The 20496-nt window shown below is 37.2% G+C and overlaps 1 protein-coding gene across 1 annotated transcript in view; it reads right to left on the bottom strand.

Annotated features, from left to right (window-relative positions):
• Positions 1–20496, bottom strand: part of KALRN (kalirin RhoGEF kinase) — a 4346166-nt gene that overhangs the window by 97777 nt on the left and 4227893 nt on the right. The window contains exons 57-58 of the mRNA XM_044074926.1: positions 18537–18615; positions 7096–7296 (exon numbers count right to left, since the gene is read on the bottom strand). Coding sequence (XP_043930861.1) covers positions 7096–7296; positions 18537–18615 — 280 coding nt within the window. The remainder of the gene's footprint in view (positions 1–7095; positions 7297–18536; positions 18616–20496) is intronic.

Raw genomic sequence — 20496 nt, 5'->3', positions numbered from 1 at the left:
ATCTCTGTGATCATTGTAAAAGTGAAGAAGAAAACAGTATGCAAACCTACAGGCTTAAACGCTGTTTTAAGGTAACTGGGGAGAACAAGTAATAGAATATTGGTATGGCTGTGGGCTGCAGTCCATTATCCTGCCAAGGGCTCCATTTGATCAAGGTTCAGCTCTAAGTGTATATGGGATGGATCTTGACTGCAATACATCTCTTAATCTCTTCTCTGGAAACTGTAGGTGTACACAGACGTGCATGCAGTGAAGCAGATATGCCCACATATTTCAACAAATATCACAGGTTTGCGGCCCAGACAGTATTCCAGACTAAATCCTTAACTCAGTCCCAGAATAAGATTTTTTTTGGACATATGGGATATGAAAATAGTGTTTACTTCCAAGATAAGGTTGCATTTACTGGGAAGAGTTGTACTATAGCCTTTATAGCAACACTAACTGGCTGATACTGACAGAAATTGTATTACTGGTGTGCTGACCAGGATATTTCAGTTGCTGTAATACTGCTACTACACTGTTTGGCTCACAATTCACTATTAAATATTACTACTACACTGATTGGCTCACAATGTCACTATGAAATATTACTACTACACTGATTGGCTTACAATGTCACTATGAAATATTACTACTAACTACACTGATTGGCTGATATTGTTGTTAGAGTTGCTTCTCTGTTCAATGGCTTAGTCTAACATAACCTGAAATTATTATTTAGACTTGAAATAATGTTTTGTAGGTAAATCTACCAGATAACAAATATGACTAAAAAGGCAAAAAAAAAAATGTAGTGCTACTGCATTTATGCATGTATGAATGTATTTGGATTTCTCTGTTCTGTATCACATTCTTACAGTAACATCTGGTATGCACTAACATTAAGTATAAAATGATAAAATAAACTGTTCCATTGTAGATAGTGGATGGAGTAAAACACACTTCAAATGTCTTATTTACAGATCTACACATCTGTTTTTGTCTCGCTATCACAATGCAATGAATACAGTCCTTCCTTGTATTAGGCAGCCAGAACAGATGGAAAGAGTCAGGCAACTGATATAATGTCTGTATATCTGTAGTATGATTTGCTTTCCACAGCAAACTGATCAGAAATTAGTAAATCAAAAGGTGGAATCGAGAACAGCTGTGGATGCAGAAAAATTAAATGTGGCATGAAAATAATAAGGTGGATGGCAGCGGGTAGTTCTTAGTGAAGAGTCTAGTAATTTCTGGAATTCCACATATTTATCTTCATTAGAAAAAAATGGAAACAGAATAAAGTTAAACCTAAGTCTATGGAAGAATAAATCTCTGGGTAAGTGGGAACAGCACCTGATGGGGATTCCCTTTCAAGGAATGTAAAGTTGTACAACTATATGCAAGGAACACAGAAAACATAAAGTATACTGCATAGGATCCACTGAATTTAATGTTGGTATAGAATTTAAGCTTTTCACACATTTAGACCAGCTACTGCAAGGGTAGAGACAAAAGGTGGAGGTGTCTCAGTTTATATCTGAAACAAACATACCTCAAGGCTGGTCAACAAATATGACACACAAGCTTTTACACATATATCTCACTATATGCAAAGTACTATACCATACCATTGTGAGCTATAGACCCCCCCCTGTATGACCCAGGAAACTAATACCACTTATTTAAATGGACTGGAGTCACTCTTGATTCAACCCAATACCATACACATGAGGGACTTCAACAACCCCCACTATAAACTGGGAATCATATACAATTGCAAACTCAAAGGCCCAAATATTCCTGGGCTTTTCCAATACAAATGCTCTGGACCAGCTAGTCTGTATGCATACTAGGGGTGCAAACATCCTTGAACTATTCCTCATTAACATGGGTGAGCATTGCAAATCCCGAGTGTGATGTTCAAACTGGGTCTGGTTAGACCATAAAGCTGTTTTTTTCAAAATAAAAATAAAACCCTGACACTAGCTAATTCTGGAACATTTAGGAATTGCTCCAAGGCAAACTTCCTAATATTAAATGATACCCTGGTGAATTTTTAACCCCTCCCAAATCCAGGGAACACTGCACAAACTTAAAAAAAAAACAAGTTGCCCTGGGGGAATGAAAGCAACAACATGTTGTTTAACAAAAGGAAGAAAATCATGGCCAAAACTGGAAAAAGCAATGCCTAGCAAGGTAAGCCTCCCTCCCCAAGCTAAATAAGTAACTCAGTGTACTTGTCAAGTCTATCAAAGCCAAATATGAGGCTAAAGTAGCCTCTCAGGCTTAGAACAATTACAAGGCATTGTTTAGCTATGTCTATAATCTGAAAAGCAATACACAACGCTGTGCCAAGCTAATTGTATGTAGAGCTGCCTATACTGAGATGTAGGATATATCAAATCTACTGGACAATAAATTCAACTCCAGCTTTACCCACTTTCTCTCTCTGATACCTCTCAAGAAATACCCCTAACCATAACTCCTCCAACTATCACTGTGGACCAGGTCCTTAATGATCTTTCCAAGGCCAGAAATACTGCATCTGTTGGTATGAATAATATCCCAGGATGTCTTTTAATAGCATGAAACATTACCTATCAGGCCTACTTGTATCATTACTTAACCACAGCCTCCAAACAGGTTTTGTGCCAGCTGAATGGAGGGATGGAACTGTTATCCCTCTGCACAAGAGTGGGCCATCCACAGACCCAGATAACTACCAGTCCATAAGTCTGAGTAGTGTTACATGTAATGCCATGAAAAGAGTTATCATGGATATGATAAATAATGACATTGAAAAACCTTCAGACACTGGACCCAACCCAGTTTGGTTTCATCAATGACAACCCATGCCTGCTCAATCTGGTGGACTTCTTCAAGAAAGTCACTGAAGCTATGGATAAGGGGAAAAAAGTGCATATAGCCTACCTTGACCTAGCCAAGGCATTTCACACAACACACCACTTAGTCATCATAGACAAGCTCAGGAGACTAGGTATAAACCCCTACATAACTCACTATATAGCCAGCTGTCTCAAAGATAGGGGAGTCTACCTCTACAAAAAGGCTGGTCACTAGCAGCATGCCTCAGGGTTTGCTGCTGAGGCTGCTCCGTTTTGGCATCTTCCTCTCTGAAATTAAGACTGTCAATGGCCTCTAACTGACAAGTTTGAAGATGATTGAAAACTAGGCACAGTCATAGAATTCCCCAAAGAAACAAATAATCTCCAATAAGGTCTTATACAAACTAATATCTAGTATCAGAGTTGATGCCTAAAATCCAGTGCCAAGAAATGCATAGTAACCTTTAGTAAGATGGCCATCCCAGGAAATTGCTTCATTGATAGTGCACTGCTGAAAGTAGTTCCTGTTGTCAGGGATTTGAGGACACATGCGTACAGCGACTTGGCCTTTAACCATCATGGCTCTTTAGTAACGGGTGCTAACCCTAACTCTAAAGCTGTCCCTTCCCTCAACCCTAACCCTACACCTTAACGTCATTAAAACCTTCCCATAACGCTACCAATATTCAGACAAATTTGAGGCTAGTATTATGGGGGGGGGGGGGTTGTAATTTTAATCTTGGAAAAGGAAATAGTTTTCATTTCTCGATATTTTTTCTGTTTGATTTTTTTTTTCGCTATTGTATATGATCAAACTTATTTTGTCAGTGTTTTACATTCGACATTAGGGCGGTTTGGTTATACACAATGGCCCTGTGTATAGATGGATTCACTATACAATCTCAAAATACTGAAATGTCAAATTTCAGTATTTTGAGACTGAATAGTCAAAAAACCACATACACAAAAACCCACAAACAAGAACACTACAATCGCGACCATTCACACACACACACACACACACACACACACACACACACACACACACACACACACACACACACACACACACACACACACACAAACCAGGACATAATTACACACACACATACACCTACCTAACTAAACAAACATAATAACACACACAAACACACTTAACCTACCGATAAGCAGGGGGGCAAGCCCCCCTGCACCCTCCACACCCCGCCAGTTATATATTCTAACTCCGAGGTCGCACTAAACACACAAACACACAACAAACACCACCGCACACACTCACACACACTAAAATCCCTACCCATTATCCTCAAACACACAACACTTACCTGAAACCCCAGATACATCCACAAACTGCACCACATGTCACAAACATGACACCATGATAACGGTGGATTCGACATTTTTGGATTCGGCATAGTGTAGTTTCAGTTAACTGCACTTTCCACTATTCGGTCTCGACGTACTGAATTTCGACGTTTCAGTACATCGAGATTGTCTAGTGTATCTATATATATATATATATATATATATATATATATATATATATATATACAGTGTACTGCAGTGGTGGTGCTGCGGTAGCATTGTCACCTCACAGTAAGATGTTGTCCTGTTCAATTCTCAGCTAGAGCGTCTTCTGTGTGGAGACATGCGCGAATGGGTGTACCTTCAGTGAAGGTTGTGCATCAGGGCTGACAACTCGGCATGTAAAAATCTACTGCCAATCGTTAGCGGACTGGAGTTCCACTGTGGCGACCCCTAACCGGGAAAAAACAAAAGACACAACATATATATATATATATATACAGTGGAATCCACTGCACTCCCATGTTCTCCCACCTAATGAGTTAAGAATCAGAGACAGACAAAATTAGAAGCAAATTTTCAAATAGTTGCTATTTTAACAGGTTTTACATCTGCAAGTATTTTCTGAAGGAAATGATGTCTGAAACCCACATTTGTCATTATTTAATGCTTGCAATGCACAACAATTTTCTGCAAAACAACACATTTTATGATACCTCTCAACTGTACAGGTTTTCACAGACTGTCCAGATTTTTGCCTTTTATTTTTTGGTCATTTCTTCATAAAATTGTGGTTTTCTGGAAAATTAGCAGCAAATCATTAAAGGTTGAAGTTAGAAAATAATGAGACATTGGAGTTTCAGACTTCATACCCTTCAGAAAAGTTATGCTAATGCAAAACCCGTTATTCTATCAACTTTCTAAGTTTGTAAGAGAATTTTTAAAAAATTGTCCCTATTTTTAGGCCTTTGCCCCTTTATATATGGCTTTGTCCAGATTTCTTGCTCTAAGAGGTTGAGAGGTATATAAATACAGGGCAAAATTGGTGACAGTTGAGGACTATGATCTCTGCAGAAACACAGACACACAGATGCACACACAGATGTAACTATGAAGTACAATTACTTATATAATTATATATATTTCAGATATCTGAGATCAAATGAATGAATAAATATATAAATAATGATTGTGACACAGCAACAGGCTCCTTAGTTCAATTCTTAGATGGGATGCCTTTTATTTGGAGTCTGCATGTCCTCCCTGTGTTTGCGTGGATTTCCTCTGGGTGCTCTGGTTTCTTCCCACATTCCAAAGACATGCAGTAGGTGGATTGGGCACTCTAAATTGGCCATAGGTGTGAGTGTGCTTGTGAGTGTGTGGTATGGAAGAATAGCTGTGGCAGGGCTAGCCACTCGACAGTGTGAACCTTGGCTCTAGATGATCGCCATTGTTGAAGTGACATCCCAACATCATGTGCAAAAATGAGAAAAGGGTTTGTGGATGTAACAAACCAGCAATTTATCCTAGATTCCTGCTGTCAGAACCATATAGCACAAAAAATAATGGCTCGATATGTGTCTCATTTTGCTGTTGTCAGAAATATGCAGTACGACCCATTGAAACCTAACTCTACCCCCTCAACTTCTTTGCTCAAGGATCAGATACAACAATCCAAAACTGGGAAAAGATTTTAAATATTTCTCTTTTATACTAGGAGAGCTGTTAGAATGATAAGCCTTATTATATTAGCAAACATTTTCTGAAGGATACAAAGTCTGAAACTTACATGCCTGACAGAATACAACTCAGCTTCTTTGCTTAAGAATTCTACACAATCTAGCCAAAAATACTGGGGGGATAAAGGCACAATTTTCATTTATTTATTCATTATCTGTTTGCTAATTGGATAAACTTACTGTAGAAAATGTTTTTTTAAGACTACTCTACTACAATGCCTGAGGAGTAGGGGGTGGTGGTAAAACAGCAGCACTACAGCCAACCCAAAAAGTGGAGCATTTCTGTTTTATTGGTTATACAGCCCTAATTCAATAAAAAATAAATACAAATAAAATAATGAGATATTGTATGCTAATGCTGGTAATAGTACTCACTTGCTGATATATATGGGACAGGGCAAAGAAAAACTTTATGCTGCTTGAGTTCACACATATAATGACAGATTACCCAGATAGATGACAGGCAACATGAAATTGATAGTAAATGCTATATTTTTCATAGGGATCTAAAGGGAACATTTTTTGTTTACTTATGCACATTCATGGAGCTCAGTGATCATGGCTGTAATCTATACAGTCGCAACAAAAGCATTATAATGTTCAAGTTTGTGACTGGTAGCATTGATAGGGCCCCCCACTTAGCACTGGGTGTTAGGCAGCTGCCTATGGAGCCTAGTGGTAGAGGTGGCTATGTGCATTCTCATGTACTTCATTACAAATATCTTATATAGATTGTTTTGGAATTAATCATGAGATCATGAAGACAAAGCCTAAATATTACCTGAAATGTTTGTAGATGTATCTCTGATATGCTGTTGCCTTGTATTATATTGTATTAGATGATACTATTGTATTTTCTGTTGTTTTGCTGTAATTCTTGAGATGTGGCTGCTGAAATGGATCCCATACGGATCAGCCCACTACTCTGGTCAACAAAATGAACAAATAAATTAACCTGGAAAATAAATTTATATTTTCTGAATTACTGATTTATGATCAAAAAGTTTAAAGAATTGGAAGTCAATTAAGGTAAATAAAAAAATTCAAACAGACAAATAAAGGTTGGGAAGTGCAAAAGAAAGGTTTAGCCCTCCACTGTGGCTGCTCTGTGTGTGGGAAGGTGTCCAAACCCTTTGTCTCTGGAAGGAATAATTAGGGTGCCAAAAACATGTTAAAAAGTTTAGGCAAAGATAGCAATAAAGAGCAGAATTTCTACTTACATCTCTAACACTAAGATGTAGGAAGATGGTGACTCATAGGCGTCATACAGTGCAATGAATTGTGGATGTCGCAGATGCTGAAGGAGGGTCGCCTCACGTGCCACCTGATCTCTCCTCTTCATTTTCTTGCTGATGAATTTGACAGCCACCTCTACCTTGGTATTTCTGTTTATGCATTTTCTTACTACAGAGAAACGTCCCCTGTAATACAAACAAGAAAGGGCTACACAATATGCAGGCATTATATAGCAATATTTCTAAATAATTTCAACATACAAATTCTAATGAATGTAATTCCTATAGTTACATGATACAGCCATACATATTTCAAGCCAGCTTAGTCACACCCAGATAGCTGATCCAGATATGGATCATTTATTCTAAAAATAGTCCACATTTACGTGGTTCCTGTACTAGCAAATGCAGCCCACTAATTCACAGTAATACAAATTAAGGGTATAATTAATATATCTTGGCAAAGAAAAATGACTTTGGTTTAAAAAGTGATGAGCACAAATGAGTTTTCAAATGTGATTTGATATATGGGAATAAATAATTTTATTTATTTATTTGACATTGGTTGACTGGGAGTGTCAAGTGAGCAAAAGCCCTTTTTCAGCGGACGCCCGAGGAGAAAAGCAACACAATAACACAGATAACAAATAAGAGACAAACAATAGTCTAAAATGTATGCAAAAGTGAATATAATATTGTAAGAAAGAAAAACAAAACAGTTACAATCTTGCTTGAAGCAGCAGTAAGACTATATACACTTTTCAGGATGAGTACATTGATAAGATGCTGTGACCATGAAACTGAGAGACAAGCTATGTCACAGAGCAGTTACCTGAAACAGGGGACAGGTTATTTACAAGAACTGTGACAGAGAGTCAGAGTGACAGTTGAGAAGTAGTTGAGAATAGTCCACATTTATGTGATTTCTGTGCTTGCAAATGCAGACTGTTAATTCACAGTAATACAAATTAAGGGTGTATTTAATATATCTAGGCAAAGAATAATGAATAAGGATTGTTAGGCCTAAAGAACAGCAGTTGCTAAGAAAATGGGCTGGCTATATAAAAAGTACGAAGACTTTCCTTGTGAAAATTCTGTGCAGTTGCTATAGTACAAAAATGAGTTCCCGGGTGAAGAAAAGCCAGAAACTACCTAGAAAATGAGGAGAATAGTTTTAATGGAACAAGAATGGGGTAGGAGTACTAGTACTTTGAACAAGTAGACATTCTGCAAGATTATACGTAAGGACTACATAGTAATCAACTTATTTATGCAAAAGAATCCATCAAGAAAATGTCAAATTCAGGTTTTACTGCAGCGGCATAACTAATGCTGTGTTTTTATTTATATGTTTATAATTTTTGATGTAATATTAATTTAATTTCAGGATAATGCTATTATTTATAATTATAGAAGAACTGTAGCATTTCAGATGATATTCTCCATAAGTGTAACGATTTCTGATGTAGACAGCCTGGTGCTAAACATGCTGTCAGTCATAGTTCAACGTGTTACCTAAAAAGGGATTGAAATGTTTAATATTTCTTAGTAGGCAGATGTACCCCCCCTTCTCACATTTGACAACATTATTCATGTACAATGTGTCTTTTGGGCAGCCACCGGTGGTGCAGCGGTTAGCATTGCCTCCTCACAGCAAGAGGTTCTCTGGTTCGATTCTCAGCTGGGGTGCCTTCTGTGTGGAGTCTGCATGTCCTCCCTGTGGTCGCGTGGATTTCCTCTGGGTGCTCCGGTTTCCTCCCACATCCCAAAGACATGCAATAGGTGGATTAGACACCCTAATTTGGCCCTAGATGTGAGTGTGTGCATGTGTGTGCCTTCTGTGGAAGGTTGGGCACCGGGCTGGCAACTCAACACTGTAAAACTCCACTGCCAATCATGAGCAGACAGATGATCTGCTGTGGCAACCCCTAACTGGGAAAAGCCGAAAGAAGAAGAATGAGTGCCACATTTGTTAGAAGTCTTCTTTAAATGGTGAATTGCAGGATGGACATAGAATCTATCATTTTAATGTAGCACACAGACATGGGATTCAGTACCACAAATAGTGTTAGATAAGAAAAAAATCTAGTATTAGATTTCTTCTCCTGCGCACATCATATGGATCAGAAATACACTTCACTTTCTCTTATACTTAGCACGCAAGTGTGTAATCACTGAAATGATGATTTGTTTTATTTATTTATTCATTTGATAATAAGATCAGTTGACTGGCTAGAAGGACCTTTGCAGCCAACACTCAGGCTAATTTAGAAACAGATACTAATACAAATATATTACATCTATAAAAAGAGCCACAAACAACCCCATCCTTTTGGATACAATGCGTAAAAACCCAATCAAGAGATCTTCCACTCTATTGCAATATAAACAGAATAGATGTGTAACACAGAGAATATCGCTGCTCTGGGATCATCTTTCTCTGCACATAAAGCAACGTACATCTCTTACTCTAGTCAAGAGTAGTCTGAATGAATGGATGGGAAAGTGGAAGTTCATCTCTGGTTTGACACCTTTGTCCCTTATGGGTAGAGGTAACATACAAATGTCTGTCCAGCTCTGGGATACTTGTATGGACAAAATAACCCTGGGCCCTTGTATTTTATTTAAAATGCAAGAAACTTCTGGGAATACATGGCTAGGCTTCTAGATTCTCATGGATCAATAGCCTAGAAAGTACCTAAGAACCTACATACATATGTGTGTGTGTGTGTGTGTGTGTGTGTGTGTGTGCGTATACACAAATTTTTCAAGTGGTTTTGTCAGAGGTCAATGCCATGGTATTACTCAAAAGCTAGCAACCTTAGGGTATGGCTGTTTGAGAGGGTGTTTTTCAAATAAAATGTTTTATCATTCGGAAAGGACAGTGAGGAATGGGGGGACTACAATGACATTATCATCTGCCTATTTTTGTCAACAAGAGAAAATTGCCTGTGCTAAATAACAAATATGAAATTAAAAAAATCTGATATAGTACATGACAGCTCACTGTGAATAGCAGCTGCATAAATTAAGTGATATATGTACTCAGAGAGTTGTGGTGTTCTGTAATATGTAACAGCTTTGGGGTGTTATTATTATTTACATTTCCAAACATAAAAGGAATGTAAAATTTATACGGTATCCTTTTTATAAATGCATTATACTATATTTGTAGTTAAATAAATAGCTCTGGTTCTTTGCCATTTAGTCAGTAGATGACTCATTTGTTGAAGGTGCATTGTGATAAGCTTCTAGTGATAGCATGGATATGCAGGCAAATGGATCAGCTCCTAGCTGAGACTGCCATCTCCCAACCAGTTTCTATCATACATTAGGACTCTTGTCCCTGAAGGTTTGGCTTCAGTAGGTGAGTTTACCTGAAACCTGAGAGTAACAGCAGTAGTGAGTGTGCTAGAAATATAAGTGACATTAGTGGAAACCTATAACAAATTGCAGTAGTAGTAGTGTTTTTGGAAATCTGTGACAAATTACAGTAATGATGGGGTGGAAAACTGTGACCATAGCAGTAGTAATTATGCTAAAAAGATGGTAACTGAGTACAAAAATGGTTGTACTGGCAGCTTGCAAGAAGTGCTTGTAGCCTGCAAGTGCAATAGTGACTGTGCTGGCAACCTGGGACTAAAAGACATAATAATTGTGCTGGAAACCTGTGGCTAAACATATCAGTGACAGAGACAGGGGTGAGAAAAAGAAGAGCAATAGAACTATACTGACTATGCTGCAAACTTGTGACTTAGTGTCATCTTGATTGCACTGTAAACTTGTGACTAAGTGTCATCTTGATTGCACTGTAAACTTGTGACTAAGTGTCATCTTGATTGCACTGTAAACTTGTGGCTGTCATCTTGATTGCACTGTAAACTTGTGACTGTAATCTTGATTGCACTGTAAACTTGTGACTGTCATCTTGATTGCACTGTAAACTTGTGACTGTCATCTTGATTGCACTGTAAACGTGTGACTGTCATCTTGATTGCACTGTAAACTTGTGACTAAGCTGTAGTAATTAGAACCAAAGAAACTTGCCACCAGCCCAGATAAACGCTCCAAAACGCTCCAAACCAAAAGAATATAAATCACAAAAATAGTGAGTGCAGGAGCGAAGCAGAGTCCAATTATTCCAAAACAGCTTTTATTCAAGGTATAACACTGCAGTCAGATAAGCGCTTTCGCTCGAAATGAGCTTCATCAGATCACATAACTAATACCCATACATCCTATATATACATGGATGATAGTCACTACTAGCCTATCACATACAATACCTAATTAATCTAAAAGCAACACAGTTGTATATGCCTATAGAAGAAGTATATACAAAAATAAAAATAAAAAGAGCATATGTATAAAAACATGTGTATGGGAATACATATATAAAAAAGACATGTATGCATAAAAAACATGCGTATGAAATACATGTATTTAAGCAATTAAAAACATTCAAGTATCTAGACACAAATACAATATACATAAAAAATATGTTTATATATATATATATATAAGTACCTATGTATTTGTATAGAGACCCCTAAAATCTAATGTTCCTCCGTTTCTTAAGTACTGGTTTTATAGAGGCTCTCTCATTCAATCCAGAGCCCCTATCTGCTCTCAGCCTAATAATCCATTTACTCTCTCTATCTTCAGTATGGTTCCTAATGTCACCTCCTCGAATGCTAGGCTTGATAATCTCTAAGGTCCTGAATAGAAAGTGGTGATCCCTACCAACCTGGACAACATGCTTAGCTAGGGCATTATGTAAGGTTCCTTTCCTTATATGACACACATGTTCACGTATCCTTTCTTTAAACTGGCGGTTCGTTTTTCCAACATAAAATGCACTACAAACCTGGCACACTGCCAGGTATATAATATGAGTAGTGTCACAAGTTGCATCCACCTGAGTACTAAAATTAGTCTGTAGATCAGGATGTACAAAAACCGTGTTATTGTCTATAAAATTACAGTAGTTACAGTGCCCACAGGGTTTGCTATGGGTGTATTCAGAAGTGCGTCCCTGCTTCTTAGAATAACAAAGCATCCTTCTTAGGTTGAGTTTGTTCCTAAAAATAAATTGAGGTTTATCCCCTACCACCTTCCTAATAGTCTCGTCAGTACAAAGGACTGACCAATGTTTATTAATAATGTCCCTCAAGACAGAACAATCAGAGGTATAAGGCAAAGAAACCTTAACCTCAGGGTTCCTATCACAAGTATCTTTCTCAACAGTTACCCTTGGTCCAAAATAAGGGGCTGCTTTATCAACTCTAAGTTCATTAATATTTGCAAGGTTGGATTCAACTTCATGAGAACTATAACCTCGTTCCACCAATCTCTGTTTCAAATTCGCTACTTCAGTTATGAAACCTGTATCAGTAGCATTCAACCTAGAGGTTCTCATCCCTTGCCCTCTAATGATGTTTTTAAAAATATGTTGTGGATGTATACTAGTGCGCATCAACAATGTATTATGATGGCAAGGTTTACGATAAACCCCTGTATTAATTAAACCACTATCCATTCTCTCAGCAAACAGATCCAGGAAATCAATCCTATATCCAGAGTAATTCATAGTAAAGTTTAAATATTCTGTTAATTGGTTCATTGTATTGTGGAATTTAACAAGTTCTTCTATACCTCCTCTCCATAAAACAAAAACATCGTCTACAAAACGTCGGTAGAATACCACATGTTGTTCAAACTCATTAACTCTAAATAGAACTTCATGTTCCCATTGCGCCAAAAACATGTTAGCATAACTATTGGCGCACGGCGTACCCATAGCAATACCACCCTGCTGTTGGTAAAACTTGTCTTGAAACACAAAAATATTGTTCTCCAGAATTAATTCTAGAAAATGAGCCAGCAGATCTATCTGTACTGGTGAATAATCACTATGCATAGATAGATAATTAGTGATATAAATAATACCTAAATCATTCGGTAAAACAGTAAATAATGACTGGATATCAAAAGTTTCAAACATTAAATTATCTGTATCAGTTGAACTACTCAAACAGTCGTAAATATCTAACAAAAACTGTTTAGAATCTCTAAGTACTATATGATTATTGTTGAGAATAGGGCGTAAATGTTTCTCAACATAAACTGACAAGTGCTCAGTAATCCAACCTTGTCCAGATACAACTGGTCTCATTGGTGGGTTCCTATTATCTTTGTGTATTTTAGGAAAACCTTGTATCATGGGAATCAAAGGAGCTCTAATTAAAAGATAATCATACAGTTCCTGATCTATAACCCCTCCTTGAAACATATCCAACAAGGTATCACTTACATATAAGATAGTTTTTCGGACTATCCCCTCATTCACTACTATATAAAACTGATCATCTAGCAAAGCACACATAGCAGTAAAGTAGTGGTCAGTATCCATAATAACTATCTGCCCTCCTTTGTCAGCTGGCCTTATAGTTATAGATTGTATAGCCTGCAATTTACGTAAACTCTCTCTCTCTAATATGGTTAAATTGCCCTTCCTTCTATGGACATTCTTGCTGAAATATTCATATAGCTCATCCTCTGTCAATTTTAAATAAGCCTCAACCAGAGGGTGATGTGGAGGTATAAAACTACTCAATTTCTTAAACCTCGGTGGTCCACCGGAACCTCCCAAACCAGTATTTACATTACCGGGGAAAATCAGCTTAAGCATTACATTGCGACAAAAAACCCTCATATCTATGACCATATCAGCAAAATTACTATGGCCACTGGGAATAAAGTTGAGACCTTTATTCAACAGATTCACCTCATGTTGTGTCAATATATACCCTGAGATATTACAAATCAGAGAGTCTGCACTAGCTACACGTGCTGAAGCACTAAAGTTAAAGCCTCATCTACTAACCCAGTTTGTTCCTCCACATCTTTTTTATGGTCTGATGTGGCAGGAACTCTTCTGATAACTTTCGTTTTTGCCAGCCTCTGCTCACTGACCGGCCCCTCTTCATTCCTTTTTCCTTTCATACAGGTAAAGGAAAAGGGATATCACCTCCTAAATTCACTGTGTTGTTAACTGTCTTGGAGTTACTCTTCGGTCTAACAACACCATCATTAACCTGAATACAGTTATTAGACATTCTGTTAACAATCTGTACTTCAGGATATAGATTAACTTTTACAGGCTCACTACGAGTTGGTGTAGATTTGGCAGTAACAACATCAGAAGTATCATTACAGTCAGCATGCATAATGCTAATAACATCATCAGTGTCTTTGGAGCCAGTACATGCCCGAACAGAAACCTCATTAGGTATATCATTCAACCTAGAGTTAGCTCTATGACATAAATTATTCCCTTCCAAAACTCCAGTCAAGTCATCATTACTCCTAACACTAATGCATTTACTTACAGTAGGGTTCGTTTTATTAATCAATTCACTACTAGTCACATCAACACCAACATTATTCCCACTTTGTCCATACCTAGGCCATACAAAAACATGGCCTAATGAAAAGTCCTTATGATCTCTTAAAATCTTATTCCTTTTCTGCTAAAGGAGCTTCCGCTCTAAAGCTGAAACTCCATCTAAAAGACTTTCAAACAAAGGTTCGACAGCTGCATTTGGAAAACTGTTAAAAATGTCATGCTGTTGTTGTTTAATGCTCTCGACCAACGCAGACTCTTCAGGAATAAAAAAGTCAATAAGCAGTTCCATATACTGCTTGCTTACCTCTAAATTAATGCGTTGCCACTTCTTGAGTAATTCAGGGTAATGTTCGCCTTGGTTAGGCATATTAAAAACGCGTAGACCTCTTGGTACTATGCGCTTATCCAGACAATAACGAAAATGTAAACGCTGTGTTTGTAGCCGTTTTAAACGTGCAAAATCCTTCTCCAAGTTATCCAGTAAGTGCTGCAACTTCTCAAGATCTGTTGGCGTCGCGTTGTCGTCATCTATGTGTTCCATACTGTCGAGCTGCCAGGAAGTTACCTTCGAGCATATAAGCTGTTGCTCAAATCTTCTTTGTAATAGAGCTACGGAGCCCAGGTCTACACCCCGGGGCTCATAATCGAACTCTATATCAATTTCATTCTGCTTGCTTTGTTCATTCTGCTTACTCTGCATACTATGCATCACTCTGCTTCCAGGCGGGCAAAAATAAAATAAAGTCACAGTAAATAGAACCAAAGAAACTTGCCACCAGCCCAGATAAACGCTCCAAAACGCTCCAAACCAAAAGAATATAAATCAGAAAAATAGTGAGTGCAGGAGCGAAGCAGAGTCCAATTATTCCAAAACAGCTTTTATTCAAGGTATAACACTGCAGTCAGATAAGCGCTTTCACTCGAAATGAGCTTCATCAGATCACATAACTAATACCCATACATCCTATATATACATGGATGATAGTCACTACTAGCCTATCACATACAATACCTAATTAATCTAAAAGCAACACAGTTGTATATGCATATAGAAGAAGTATATACAAAAATAAAAATAAAAAGAGCATATGTATAAAAACATGTGTATGGGAATACATATATAAAAAAGACATGTATACATAAAAAACATGCGTATGAAATACATGTATTTAAGCAATTAAAAACATTCAAGTATCTAGACACAAATACAGTATACATAAAAATAAGTGTGTGTATATATATATATATATATATATATATATATATATATATATATATATATACACAAGTACCTATGTATTTGTATAGAGACCCCTAAAATCTAATGTTCCTCCGTTTCTTAAGTACTGGTTTTATAGAGGCTCTCTCATTCAATTCAGAGCCCCTATCTGCTCTCAGCCTAATAATCCATTTACTCTCTCTATCTTCAGTATGGTTCCTAATGTCACCTCCTCGAATGCTAGGCTTGATAATCTCTAAGGCCCTGAATAGAAAGTGGTGATCCCTACCAACCTGGACAACATGCTTAGCTAGGGCATTATGTAAGGTTCCTTTCCTTATATGATACACATGTTCACGTATCCTGTCTTTAAACTGGCGGTTCGTTTTTCCAACATAAAACGCACTACAAACCTGGCACACTGCCAGGTATATAATATGAGTAGTGTCACAAGTTGCATCCACCTGAGTACTAAAATTAGTCTGTAGATCAGGATGTACAAAAACCGTGTTATTGTCTATAAAATTACAGTAGTTACAGTGCCCACAGGGTTTGCTATGGGTGTATTCAGAAGTGCGTCCCTGCTTCTTAGACACTATTCATATTATATACCTGGCAGTGTGCCAGGTTTGTAGTGCGTTTTATGTTGGAAAAACGAACCGCCAGTTTAAAGAAAGGATACGTGAACATGTGTATCATATAAGGAAAGGAACCTTACATAATGCCCTAGCTAAGCTTGTTGTCCAGGTTGGTAGGGATCACCACTTTCTATTCAGGGCCTTAGAGATTATCAAGCCTAGCATTCGAGGAGGTGACATTAGGAACCATACCGAAGATAGAGAGAGTAAATGGATTATTAGGCTGAGAGCAGATAGGGGCTCTGGATTGAATGAGAGAGCCTCTATAAAACCAGTACTTAAGAAACGGAGGAACATTAGATTTTAGGGGTCTCTATACAAATACATAGGTACTTGTATATATATATATATATATGTATATATATATATATATATATATATATATATATATATACACATATTTTTTATGTATATTGTATTTGTGTCTAGATACTTGAATGTTTTTAATTGCTTAAATACATGTATTTCATACGCATGTTTTTTATGCATACATGTCTTTTTTATATATGTATTCCCATACACATGTTTTTATACATATGCTCTTTTTATTTTTATTTTTGTATATACTTCTTCTATATGCATATACAACTGTGTTGCTTTTAGATTAATTAGGTATTGTATGTGATAGGCTAGTAGTGACTATCATCCATGTATATATAGGATGTATGGGTATTAGTTATGTGATCTGATGAAGCTCATTTCGAGTGAAAGCGCTTATCTGACTGCAGTGTTATACCCTGAATAAAAGCTGTTTTGGAATAATTGGACTCTGCTTCGCTCCTGCACTCACTATTTTTCTGATTTATAAGCTGTAGTAATGCTGGACACTGAAGCTAAGCCCATTAGTGATCACATTGGACACCTGAGATAAAGCACTTTAACGATTATGCTGAATTTGTAACTAAAGAAGAAAGTACAAGGCAGAAAGGTGGCCAAAAAGACCAAAATGGAAGAAAAAGCAATATCAAAAGTATTAAACCATTGGTCCAACTGTTAGAATATGTTTATTAGAAAACAACAAAGCTTTCAAGCCACTCAGGACTCTTCTTCAATGTTATCTGATGAAGAGTCCTGAGTGGCTTGAAAGCTCTGTTGTTTTCTAATAAACATATTCTAACGGATGGACCAGTGGTTTACTACTTTTCAATCTCTAACTAAAAGCATAGTAATGGCTGTAATGGCCGTGCTGGAAATTTGTAATGAAGTGTAGCAGCAATTGTGTTGAAGATCTGTAGCTAACACACTACTCACAGCTACGGAAGCCTGTAATGAAGCACTCCAGTGATAATGTTTGAAACCTGCAAATAAACACAGTAATGATTGGGCTAGAAATTTGTGTTGGAAACGTGTGACTAAATGCTACAATAATAATGCTGCATGAAACCAGGGTCATTTTTAAAATTCAGCATTGCAAAATAGATGCAAAGACTAGAATTAACATGAGTGTACCACCTTTTAGTTGAAAACCCACAAAATCAAACCTAAATTGATTACTCTAAAAGATTGAATATCAAAGTATTGAAATAAAAAACAAAATAAAAACAAAAAGTATATTTTCTGCAGGGGCAACCTGCACTACCCCCCCCCCCTTCGTACTTCTATATACCAATTCTGAGATTGCGCAACAATGGGGAAAGGGCAAAATCCTAATCCCTGTTGTACTGTGGCCTCCTACTGAACAATGTTGTCACTCTGTGATCATATGACTATTCAATCACTTGTGCCACCATTACACACATTCAGTATTCTGAATGCTTCACCACAGAGCTAGCTCCCACTAATAATATTTCAGGAAAAGATGTAATAGTTTTATGTGAAATGTTCTGGAATGGTACACATTATTTTCTTTCCTGAAATGCTTAAGAATGATTGCATTTCAATTAACTAGGCATGCTCAGTAATCTGTTACTGGTGTTTTTGCTGTTCTTATTCAATCTGTGCACACACATGCACAGAGTGAATATCAGGTTGTACAGGCAGCTGTTGCTACTTCACTGGCAAGAAAAAGTATGAAAAATACCTCATTCTCTTCAGAAGTTAAGAGCAAGTATGATAACATTATTCTGTATCTAAACTTGATACATTTCAGTTATATTTCAAAGACATACATTTTGAAGAATGTTTATTTTCTACAAGAATTTCAGTAATAAAGCAACATTACCTTCCAATTTCACTTAGTTCTGTGTACATGGATTCAAAATGATCCTTCCATACAATCCAGGAACCGTCTGTGGAAGAGCCTTAAAATGATAGAGACGATGAAAAGTTCTAATTAGAAATGCATCATACAGCCTTAGACACTGAAAATGCAATAAATATGAATATATGTCAGGATCAGATATACATTTATATATACAATATATACGCGTACATTTAATATATGTGGCAGCATCTAATGTTCTGCAGTTACCATTGCCACTTCTGACTTGTCTGTTTTGCTCTAAATGCTTGCTTATACTTGCCAGATACAACTATTTGCTGATAATGCAATACCAATAAACACAATTAGAAACACAAACAGTGGATAAAAGGGGATACTGGCCATTAACATGCTGTGATATGCAACAGTTAGAGAAGCCTCCTGCAGACTGGAAACATGGATATTTAATGCCACCAGGAAGTGGTTGTAGGTCTTTTTGTAAAAGTGAGGTTATTAAACTTTGCTTCAGCAAAGTCATTTTGATAAAATCATGTTCTTATAATTGCACTACTTTCTCAGTAAACTATATAACCTCATACCTTATTGAGTCAAGAACTGTTCTCTCGCATACCATAATTTACACGCTCAACCCTAGAACTGCTGTATTTTGGGGAAAAAAAGGACCTTTCATTTATAGTACTGAAAGAATGAAGTTCCTGTGATGTTGCTAATGATTCATGTCATAAAAAGGAATCCAAGAAGATAGAATACACACATACAGAGCCACAAAATTAAAGTGCCATGAATTTAGAATAATAAAAATGTTGTTTTGCATGGAGATGATCCCTCTGCACTCTCCACAGCCTCTTTTACTTAATATACTAAACCCATAGAGTTTAGTGTCAGTGTCTCAACAGGTAGCACACCTGCCTTTGATGCTGGAAGGTTAGAGGGCTGTGACTGCTATTCTTACCCCAGACACCTGCCTAAACCCATAGAGTTTAGTGTCAGGGTCTCAACAGGTAGTACCCCTGCCTTTGATGCTGGAAGGTTAGAGGGCTGTGAGGGCTATTCTTACCCCAGACACCTGGATTCATTTCCCATTACTGATGCTGCAGTTCAGCAAAAGAGGACTACCACACTCCTGAGTATGGTGTCCTTCGGATGGGGTGCTAAATGGAGGTCTCATCATTTTTTTTCAGGAGAGAGGTCAATGTATTTATAAACTGTGAAGCAATGCTTTAGTAGTTAATTGTTTGCTGATGGGCTGCGTAGGGTTTCTTTTTCCAGGACTGAGCAATGTATTTTTGATTTCTAGACGTTTTTTTGGATTGTTTGATGATGAATTTTTCTATAATAAGCTTTTTGTCCTATTTTATGCATTGTTTGCTATGATTCTTTAACTGCCTATATTGTTGCAGGGATGTTTGATACTTGGTTTGTAGCCATGACTTCAAGGCTTTATCTCTAAGTTGCATGAGCTGCTTTATTTTTTTAGTTAATCAAGGGTCTGGTTTGTTTTTAACTCTTTCATTTCTTAATGGTGCTTGCTCTGCCAGAATATTTAGAAATATTGTACTAAATTTGTTTACTGCCTCATCATGGGGAACCCAGCTAATCTGGAGCAGCCTGAAAGTAAAGTTTCTTTACTGAAGTTACTAATGTTTGTGACTGTGTTATAGTAATGAACCTTGTGGGGCTGGTAGGGGTGTCTGATTATGTAGTTTAGCTGGTGGCTGCTTAGGCTATTGGGTAGGGTGCCACTTGTGGCAATATTGTTTGGTGAGGATGTTAGAATCCAGTCCAGATGTGGCCTTGTTAATTCTAGTTGGAGTCAAAATCAGTTGAGAGAGGCCATATAGCTGAAATGAATTTGATATGATTTCTAGGGCTATAATTTATCAGTCTATGTTAACATCTAGCAAGACTTTTTTCAATCTTATATTGGTCAAGATCTAGAAGAGGATGTCTGCCAGGATGG

This window comes from Protopterus annectens, chromosome 6.part0 (assembly GCF_019279795.1).
Source record: "Protopterus annectens isolate FY-2018-M chromosome 6.part0, PAN1.0, whole genome shotgun sequence".
NCBI lineage: Eukaryota > Metazoa > Chordata > Ceratodontiformes > Protopteridae > Protopterus > Protopterus annectens.
The sequence above is the reverse complement of the archived record's forward strand: the minus strand, read 5'-3'. Positions and strand labels throughout refer to the sequence as shown.